At 41.0% G+C, this 10,966-nt stretch overlaps 1 protein-coding gene across 1 annotated transcript; it reads right to left on the bottom strand.

Annotated features, from left to right (window-relative positions):
• Window positions 1–272: 272 nt before the first annotated feature.
• On the bottom strand, window positions 273–10,966 carry pgap6 (post-glycosylphosphatidylinositol attachment to proteins 6). The gene is made up of 13 exons (XM_085377749.1): window positions 10,826–10,966; window positions 9,144–9,327; window positions 8,847–9,048; window positions 8,135–8,262; window positions 7,763–8,028; window positions 7,077–7,423; window positions 6,871–6,967; window positions 6,160–6,274; window positions 5,786–5,928; window positions 3,854–4,032; window positions 3,354–3,500; window positions 3,129–3,245; window positions 273–3,040 (listed from the first exon to the last, which is right to left on the bottom strand). The coding sequence occupies exons 1-13, from the start codon at window positions 10,890–10,892 to the stop codon at window positions 2,717–2,719; spliced, it is 2,316 nt and encodes a 771-aa protein (XP_085233875.1). The 5' UTR covers window positions 10,893–10,966; the 3' UTR covers window positions 273–2,716.

Raw genomic sequence — 10,966 nt, 5'->3', positions numbered from 1 at the left:
GACCATCAATTTTACTAATGGAGGGAAGCTATTTATGGAAAGGGGGAAATACTTTTTCTCTCTCTCTCTCACTCACACACACACACACTTTCAGCATTTTTGAGGATTAGGATAATCTGCTTCCCTCTGTTCCCCATCCCTTCTCTGCTATCCAAGTATAAGTGCTGGCGATGGAGTGTCTTCGCCTTAGGAACAGAAAAGAGCAGCCACATAAAAAGCATTGACAACAAATGAAATTATGTTCTTTACACATGGATTTATTTTTGGTAGGTTAAAATACTGTTTGGGTTTTTGACAGACTAACAGTACAGGGAAATAAAATCATTTCTGATGCCGAACATTACATTTTTTCCATGTTTACACATTAAGAGAGCAACAGTGTGTTGCGATTGAAGAAATCCTATTCATCCTCCTACTTATTCAACAATGTGATTCGCGCTAATACATGAGAGAAAAAGAGCATTACAACAATAAAAGTAAGGGAATGCAAGAGTGTTAGTAGGAAACATTCAATTTAAACCAAGTGCAAAACCCTTACAGTATGCAACACACTAGACAAAGTGTAAAGTAGTGTGTACATCTTACATAAAACAGTATGGAAAGTATTCAGCAGCCTTATTGGTAGAAGAGACAAAACACACATTCAGGCATACAAAGTACACAAAGAGGCACAAGACTAAATTCTGAATATACATTCAATAAGTTCCACTTTGCACACTATGAACACTGGATTGCTCTGCTATGTAATATCAGTAGCTATATACATTGCATCTAATCATAAGGTGCGTCAGGTGAATACAGGAAGTGGTTTTGGAGTAGAATTTAACAGAATTAGAGCTTAAAAGAAGGACACGGCGTTACTTAGTTCACCAATGATTATGAAAATCAAACGGAATATGGAAACAAAACGGGGCCCTAAGTACGCTGGCTGTGTATTACCGTATCTGAATGTGTAAAACATTTACATGTGAGACCTTTTTTGTATCAGCAAGCAGATCTGTAAACAAAGAAAGAGACTTGCATGGATAACTTCCAGTAAAAGATGCATTTGTTAGTGAACTCAGTTTTATCTGTGAAACTCACATTTATAGTTATGAGCTGTATCCCTAGTTATGTAGCCCATAACTAGGGACGACTTTGGTTATGATTTTAATGACACCAATCCCATTGCCAGGTCTGCTTGTAGGCGACATCCTTTACCAATTTTCTTACTGAATTTGACATATCGTCTGAGGGGAACAATGTAGACCTACACAGGATTTAGCATCAGTAAAGCCGTTTTATTATCACTGTGAATAGTTTTTAGAAACAGAATAGCAAACAGAGCCAGCCATGTGACTGGTGTGGAAAAGTTCCACTGCCAAAAGTCTGACATCATTGTTTTGCAATGTGCACCTGTCAGAAAAATATGCGAGCAACGATAAAAGAATAAAAAGGGGAGTCTTCTGTGCTGTTACCGTGGTTACAGCAAGCACTAAAAATGACAGTGTGGTCTGCTCTCCGTTTATATCACTTTATAATCTAAGTTAAACTGGTAGATTCATTAGGAGAGGAGTTCTGTGTAAACTCAAACATGTGTGCAACTACAAAGTTGTGCGCAAGTCTTTTTCATTAGTTCACAAAAATAACACACTCGGCTATAAACATCCTTAAGGGTAGAAAATGTTCAGATACACGTTACACATTTGAACATTCAGATATAGTGATGTAAAGCTACAATGCTAACATTTACTACACTGCTTTACACTTACATTTCCCCACCTGTTTATATCATCTAACTCAAAGTCTGTTGGGGTGACGGCAAAGCCGATAAGGGTCAAGACAGTTTTTATTTGGACAAAAACTTAAGCGCAAGTTAAAAAGGAATCACACTGACTTTATACATTAAAATTTGTTTACAGTACCATATTATATATTTGTGTATGGAGTCAAAGATAATCTCTTTACTGGGACAACTGACTGTGCAAGTGTTGCATTGCATTGTGGGTAGTGTAGGTGCTAGAAAGAAGAACGGGCAAATGAAAAGATGCTGTTACCTGTGGTTTTAGCTGTGGTCATTTTGATACTATAAAACTGTCAATTGTGAGTCCAACGCCCTTTAGGAGACTGAATTGAACATTAAGGCATGAAAAATGTAATAAGCAGACTTTGGCAAAGGTGTTGTTTTGTTTTAAATGGTCTAATAAATTTGTCTTCTTGCGAATTGCACTTGGACAACTGCACAATAGAGCGTAGCAGCCGTGAAAAAAAGCTAGCATTAAAACTACCTGTTAGTTAAAGATCAAGCATGTGTCGAATGGATCTAAACATAGTCGTGTCAATAGACTAAATATAAAGACTTAAAAGAGTTCTTTATAAATATTTCAAACATTAATGTCCTACACTAGTGAAACATACGCAAAGCACATAAACGCCTGGGCATAAAGTCTAAGGTTTTGTTGCTCAACCCTACATTAAGCTGGTGCAATGAACCGCTGATCAAATAGTCCACTGTGGAGGTTTCAAATGTGTTTGTGCATGTTTTGTTTAAGACTTAATTTAATGCAATTATGAATAAGAAACCTGCGGACCCAAGAGAATATAGGTCCACTTTGATTTTTAAAATACATTGCTTGGAAACTTTTTTGTAAAATGTCAACACCAGCAGGGATCAGATGCTCGTGTAAGTCTAAGGGTGTCAAACAGCCACTACCTAGACATAGCATCTCCTGACCTACTATGTGACAGTGTAGAGTTCATCTTTGCTGCCTTCACAGAGAGTGTATCCACAAACCCGGGGTCTCCAGCTCCAGTTCAGGGTCCAGCCACTGCTCCAGCCAAACTTCTCCCTGTTTTTCTTCTTTGGTGGCAGCAGTAACACAACGCAGCTCGCCACCAGGATGTGCCACAGCGAGTGTGTGTAATAGTAGTTGTCCTCTGTCTCAGCAAAAGTGTACAAACACAGGCCGATTAAGGCGCACAACACCCCCGGGATCAGGTAGAAGACCCAACGCCTCCAAGAGGGCGGGTAACAATGTCGTCGATGGACCCCTTTGCGCACCTGTAAACAGAAAAGAAGAGGAAAAAAAGTTTTATTACTGTCCAAAATATAATCAACATCTGCAACAGATGGAAAATGCGTCTCTTACCCAGGCAATGACCATGATCAGTATGGCACAGAGGATGGGGCCCAGCAGGTTCCACAGGCCCGTGCGGTCCAGTTGCATTGACATGGCTATCAGCAGAGTCCCGAGCATGAACAGAGTCTACACACACAAAGGGGCGAGTAAAACCCACACAGCCTTTTAAAACATACCAATCCTTAGCAGAGTGTGTCAACAGTATGAAAGAAGAGGCAGGAATCAGCATCTTACATATTTGAATGCGTTTCTGATGCGAGCCATGCACAGGATGGTGACCCAGAAGGAGCAGATGGATCCTAGGAAGTCACAGTACTGCAGAGTATTATACTCCATTATACACATTACTGCAATGCCCGGCTGGTCACAAGCATGGTAGAACTACAAACAAGAGGGAAACAATGACAGTAAGGGCAGATATCAACGTTTAAACTAAGATTAGTATTATTTGCTGATGCTCATCTTGGTTTTTTTTATTACTATTTTTGTATCATCTTTATTGGTGACAAGTTTACTGAATATCTCAGTACCACCTACAAACTATGCCAAAATGATATTAAAGCTATTAAAAGTTCAATGTGTAATAGAGCAGAAACAGGAAAGCTCACCGTCTCCTCTCTTACACAAACCCACACAATAACAATCGACTCTTAAACCTATTTATGTATCAGAAACACACTCGTAAGTATGTCTACATGTATAAAAAGGTACATGCATGTTCCTGAATGTTTTACCGTGGAGAAAAACATGCTGAAGAGGTAGACAGAGGCCTCGGTGATGTAACCGTGTTTGACTGCAACCACGATGGCAGGCAGGAAAGCCAAGTTGCTGAGCGTGAGCAACAGAGTTGCTAACAGCTGGTGACTATACGACTGAGCTGTTGAATCATCTGTGCAGCCCCAACCACTCCAACCTGCACACAGTGAAAATAAATAAATGCATGACTGTAATTTTTTAAGGAGGAGATCTCGAAATATTTTAATATTAGTGAAATATAAGCTGCAGTGACACAAGTTGATTCTGTTCACTCATCCAAGTGACTTCTTCAGTCTGAGCTGACTGCAGGTTTCCACACCCTTATACACACTACATTTGCACAATGACTGAGACTAACACCACCGATGAACAACAGGCTGTGAGGTCAGTTTCTGGATCACTTATATACAAATTATCACAACCATAGATCAACAACCACTAATCAGTGACAATGTTCTTCTGCTTCCCAGGCTGCTGTATCTGTGGGGATGGTGTTGGGTCTGTGTTGTTGCATCCTAATGACAGCCAGTTTATGCTCCAGTGGATGATGAGAGTCAAACATTAAATGCTGATCCATATGTGTAGGTTTACATCAACTTTTAAATGTCCCCAATGAAATCTCACAGCCTAAGAAGGCTACCCTGCCACTTTCATATCCTCCCTGGCGAACTTGATGTGTTGGTCCACCGAGTTAATGTGATCAGTGAATTGTGGCGCATCTTAAGGTGTCATCCACATACCTGAACCAATGACTTGGTGGTGTTCCAGGGTAGGATAACAAAGCCCTCTTTTCCACTTCTTCCATGTAAAAGTTGGCCACAATGGGTGAAACTGGACACCATGGCACACCCATGTTTCTACCTGTAGTACTGACTCTTATATGTGAAATAGGTGGAATTAAAACACAGTTCCAAAAGCAAACACACGTGGTCGGTGCTGAGAGTGGTCCTGTTGCTGAGGTTGGGGTCATCCTGTAATCACTTATGAATTACCTCCACTTCTTCAGTGATTTTCTCACGATAGTCTTTCTGCTTTAGCAAAACTGTCCACCTACCCTTGAGACGATGATGTTGTTGATGTCATTACTAAGCGATATGAGTGCCTTCTTCTCCTCTGTGCTGATTTTGGATGGTGGGGGATTTGCGTTGCTGAGACCAGCCAAAACTTTAGTCCATAGCTGCTCTGCTTCCATGTCTGCAATGTTGTTGTTTAGAATGGCTGTGATCAGTCCACTAGTGGGATTTCTCAATGCGTCACAGCAAAAGTTCAACCCTTTTGGAAGGATGTCTGCTTGAATGAGTTGTCTGTCAGACAAATTTGTTCACCCACTTGTCCACATCCTCAGTGTGGCGTCCTCCTCTCTTCTGGCCACTGAGGACACTCTCCGTATTTTGCTCTGGTTTCCGACACACAACAAAAAGGTCAAACGTCCTTTGTTGCCTGGTCTCAGACTTTTCATGCTGTCAGTGAATTCAAACACCTTTTGAAGAATTTTCTTATCTAGAAGCATTGCAAATCTCTATCGGATCTGCTCTTCTGTTGATTTTAGCACATCAACGGTAAAAATTTGTTTGTCTCACCCATTCATTGAGCAGCTGACTCTGTGCTTTTTGGAGGATTTTCAGTCAAATTGCTCAAAACTGAATTGCTGAAAAACAGTACCTTAAGAAATTTACTGTTTATAAGATTGGGGAAACCTGTAGTCAGCTGAGACTGAAGAAGTCACTTGGATGAGTGACGAAACTGAAAATGTCCAGATGAACAGAATCGACTTTTTGGGATTTCCTTACCTGGATGACTGAACATGCATCAAGACATAGGTTAATATTTTTAGTGCTTCTACTACAACTTTAACAAGGCCTTTTCTTAGGGGAGACGGACTGTGTGTGCCTGTGTGTGTGTGGGCGTACCAGCCTTGCATACACATCCAGCGTACAGGTAGCTGTAAGATCTCAGAAGTCTACATTCACCGTATAACCCACAGTCCTCTACACAGGCACTGAGGAACACCTCTGGGGTCACAGACACCACTGATGCGTTACCACAGTTACTGCTGCAAGAAAAAGCACAAACACATGCATGTAATATTATACATACATTACACACACACACAAAGTATGAATAAATGAATGACACCTCATTTCATCAAATTTCAAACTTCTAAAATGTAAGATTTGGTACATATTTAGTGTACATTTCAAAAATATCTGAAGCAAGAAAAGTTGAATAACTGAACACAGTCTGCTACTGCTGTGTGTGTGTGTGTGTGTGTGTGTGTACTTACCTGTTGCATATAAGCTGCAGGGTGAGGTACCACGTTGCTGACTGAGGAAAAGGCAGCCTGACCACAGCTTTAGGAACGCTGGCATTCACAGCAACACCATAACCTCCAAATAAATCTGTCATCAAATCAACAACATACTGTTTTGTCTACAGGACACATTGTCATCTAAAAATCAGACCCACTGTGAATTCTGAAATTTATACCTTTTTGTGTTAGATTTTGTTTGAAATGATAAAAGAACTGGTATTGCATAGAACTTTTCAACAGTACTCAAATTACTTCCTAGTCATTCACCCAATAACAAAACTGCTTTTTTTTCTCTATACCTAAGAATCTTAGGCAGCTCAGGATTCAGTACCTTGCACAAGGGCACCTTGACATGCACCATGTAATCAAACCACCAAACTTCTGATCGGAAGATGACCTATTCTACCTCCTGAGCCACAGCTATGACAAATGGATGAAACACTTTTAAGAGATCCCATAAAGCTACACTAAATAAGCCATGATAACAAAGTGAATTGTAATAGAAAACCACTTGAACTTTATGTAAAAACAATTTAAACAGAAAAATTTTCAGCTGATTTATAATCTATCTACAAAAATTAAGACATTTGTATGCAATTCTTCATCAAAGCGTTCTGATCAATTAGGCATAAGCAATGTTTTCTGGTGTTTGATGTGTGTGAATTTGAATCAGTGCTACTGTACCTGTGCGACACGACTGAGAGTGGTTCAGTTCAAGGACTGGAGTCCAGGGAGAGAGACATGCAACCACACTGCTGCTGTTCCCCAATGTCATGTTAGTCTACAAAAAACACAACACAGACGCATGTATCAACGCAAATCTCCACAGAAGCTCAACTCTGTGACTTTCCAATCTGTCTATGCAAGTACAGCGATTCAATGTTACTCACAGAGTTGAGTGTGAGCTGCAGGTTGAGTGTGCCACCACTGGCGTGCGCGTGCAGGGGGTATGTGAGCAGCGTGGGGTGTGTATTTGTAACGCTAACATTGGCTCCACCAACGGGGGTGAATCGCAGTGACAGGACATCCACCTCCTCATACAGCACAGGGATGCTCCACACACACGCTGACCCCAGCAACTGTGACATCCATGAAAACGATTTATTGCTGGAGACACCTGTGTCTGCAAGCACCGAACTGTTGCTTGATGATGAGGAGTTGCTATAACTGCTGTTGCCATGGAGCTTAAAGATCTCATCATCTGCTTTGAGGCCAAGACTTTTTGGCTTACATCCCACTGAAGCAAAATGGATACACAAGAAAATGTGTTAGAACAGAAATACAGGTTGTGTCTGGAATCATGCACTCATTCAGCACTTCTTATTTAAACATTTGGAGCTCACTGTCAAAGTGGAAGAGAAAAGAAATGTGGGTTTATTTTTTGACAGGCTTCTTTTTTTCTTTTCATTCATGATGATGCAATGAGAGAGTGACCATATTTTAGACTATTTTTCTTAAGGTACTGGTGGATGTTTTGGGCCCACAGCGTAGTTTATATATTGTAGTGAGTAAAGAGTGATTTCAAACACAGGTGTAATGTGTGTACATACTTCAGTGTACATATTTCTGAATTCACCTGTGTAGTTTGAGACAACGCTGAAGGTAACAGTACGGTTGGCTCGGGTGCTCTCAATAACAACTCGTATCCAGGTGTCCCAAGGTGGATTAGAGAGAGCTGCAGAGCAGCTAAACCCTGAGCAGTTCATTGTTATTGGGCCCTGCTGCAGAGAAGCTGAGCCAAGCCTGAGGACCAGGAAACAGTTTCCCATCTCCGTTCCCTCCTCTGATGAACAGCCAGCCACAGAAACCGAAAGGGAAGAGGCAAACTCAGGAACATACAATCTAAGAGCAAGAGAACAAAATACACTCACTTACGGTCTTCTGACTGATGCATGAAAAAAAATGTGCAAAGACTGGAAATACAGGAAATAAAACATGCACTTCTTACTTAAGGCGTGTAGGTCTGTCAGGGGCTGCAGTTTGTGTCAGGAATATGCCGTTCTGCAAAACAGGTGTGTCCACTGCTCTCCTAACTGACAATTGAGGCTGGAAGAAATAGGAGCAGGAAGGAAAACCCTAACAGATAAGGACAGACAACAAAGGTCTATAAATAAAGACATTGTGTTGCACACTTCTTCTTACACAGATGGGCGCCATTCAGAGTCTGAATAAGTGAATAAGAGGAGGTGATTACAAGGAGAACAATAGGAAACTAATGCACACCAACACAATGCAGAGATTTAAGATAAAATGTAAACAGATCAAATGATAAGTAAGAAAACTCTTTTGCAGGAGGAACAGAGCCAAAGAACGTGGTTCAGCCGGTTTAGCATGAAAAAACAAAAAAAAAACAAAACTGCTCCCATATATCAAGTTAGAGTGATAAAGGAAATTGTGAGTACTAGTGTAACATGACCAGAATACTAACAATGTACATTGCCTGCCCCCCCTCACCCTCATGCAAGTGCAAAGGTTACATAATTGTTAAAATTAGATGACAATTTGAAACAGCCAAGAAAATTTAAACCAGTTCTTTCTTCCATATACTCCTGGTAACGTCACAGAAATTTTAATGCACTGGATCAGGGAAGAAAAATTGTGGCTAACCTAACTGTGGCATCAGCAGCAGCAACATGCACCATATGCTGCTCTATACCAACCTTCTGTTCAATGCGGCCATCATCTTCAGGCAAGTGAGCAGCAACGTACCAATCACCTGGGGCAGGGTCAGAGAGGTTAAAAGTTGTGGAGTTCTCTGAGATTACAGGTAAAGTCAGAGACAAACAGGGGGTCCACAGTGTCGTATTGGGAAACTCTTGCCCTGTGGGGTTTATAACAGGAGGGGCACCCCATCGAATATAGCTGCAAAATGGTTATAACATAAGGTTAGGTTAGGGGGGATAAAATACATTATAAGGAGTCTCAAAAGGTCATTATTAATAAACTTCATAGCTTACATAGTGACATTATGCCTCCCGCAGTGGAAACTGTGGCCCTTTGTCACAGAAAAGAGCCAGCGAGCGATGGCGGTTTCCTCCGGTATGTGAAACCTCTGCAGCCTCGCATTCCCGTACCAGCCATACTTTGATAATTTCTGGGCAGGTTTGGATGACAGCTCTGACACAAATGTCACCTGCCCATCTGCAGGAAAAATAGTAAGACAGTCTTTCACCTTATCATCTTGGAGTTTCTCTCAAAACATGGAGACGCACACTAAAGCGGTGGCATTCCGTCAGGACAAGCAAGGCAAGCAGTGCTCCCCTTGTCCAATCAAGAATAGGCATATTTAAAACCTACCAATGACAATTATCTCTCCCCTTTCATCTCAAACAGTGCTGTCAAAAAGCTCTTCACGTGTGTGCATTCATCCTTTACATTACATCTTGTGGCTGCACTTAACTATTACAGGTGCGCTTGTTTTGTGTTCTTAGGAAACTGTAGCTGTCTCCATTTTATGCGAGTCCCTGTTCCCCACTAACAGTGACTGGAGCTGGACAAGCTGAGAGGCCAGCAGCCTTTTTTATAGTCATTTGCACATAACACATTCTGGATCTCTGGTCTTTGACTCTAAACTTAAGGGAGACCAGCATCTAACTGCTACTGGCCCAGCTTTCACTGCTCTGAGACCAGTAACGATATGCTTTTTGTGTGGCAACACAGCTGGCACGGGCAAGTAAACAGGCTTCAGTGATGTAGCATCATAACAGATAAGTTTTGTTCTCTTAGGAACCTTGGCCAACATGTGGGATGTAGAGAAAATGGAGTGTTACTCATTAATAACTCCTTATTAATAACTCCTATAGCACAGTGGCAAGGAAAGCTTTCATAATAGAGCACTGATGGCAGTTCTGACCACGTCCAGTATAACAAAACAGGCAAATTAACCAGGTTGCGCCAGCACTTTAGCATAAAACACCTGGCTGACTGACTGAATGTCATTAGTTTAACCAGCAAAACGCCTTCATCTTTAATTAGGATTTTTAATCCCCTCTGCAGACATTGGCAGTTAGTCGTGTCACACGCTGCTTAAGGCTTTTAAGTTAGCTGGGTTATTTTTGTCATTAATATATTTAAATATACATTTTTAATCTTGAGAAGTAGACATACATTTCTGAGCTCATGATCTACTGTTCTTACTCATACTACCAAGATATGAGGCAGTATAAGGAAGGGGTTTTGTGTGTTTACTTGTTTTTTTGTTTATTAAGAGTGTGTGTGTCTTGGGGTGGGGTGAGGAGTAGGTTGTCGTTGTTGACCTTATATAAAAAATAAATTACACTATATAGATAGCTATACATTTCCAATAAGAAATATTTACATATTTACATTCTTGGGAGAAAGGAAATGCATACAGGACACTTGACAAGATAAGACTAAAAACAAACAAAACAAAACAAAACAAAAACAATGAGGGCTAAACATGTCTATACACCAGTAGAAACAAAGTGCTTTCTTTGACCAGGGTAAATAACCAGTTAGTAGCATCGTTGCATAGATATACTGTGAGCTCACTGACTAGCGCTGGCAGCTCAGTGCGTCTCTCATGTGTTTTCACGAGTTAACTTCAAGCCAGCCATGACTGCTAGCAAAAGTGCTAATACGTCGGACTTTGTGTGTGACCTCTGCCCGAAACACTTACCGTCGTCTCCTGATGTCCAATCCGTCAGGGCAACGAAAAGGAGACTACATAGAAACCAAACTTTCATGTTTCCTTCCCAACTATCCGAGTCGCTACATCTTCCGTATCCACCTGCACTTGCAAATTTACCTTCCCCGAGAA

Source organism: Diplotaxodon limnothrissa, linkage group LG18 (assembly GCF_057381915.1).
Source record: "Diplotaxodon limnothrissa isolate DT_005_m linkage group LG18, D_limnothrissa_male_GT1.1, whole genome shotgun sequence".
Taxonomy (NCBI): Eukaryota; Metazoa; Chordata; class Actinopteri; order Cichliformes; family Cichlidae; genus Diplotaxodon; species Diplotaxodon limnothrissa.
Note: the sequence above shows the minus strand (reverse complement) of the source record. Positions and strands in the feature narration are given on the sequence as shown.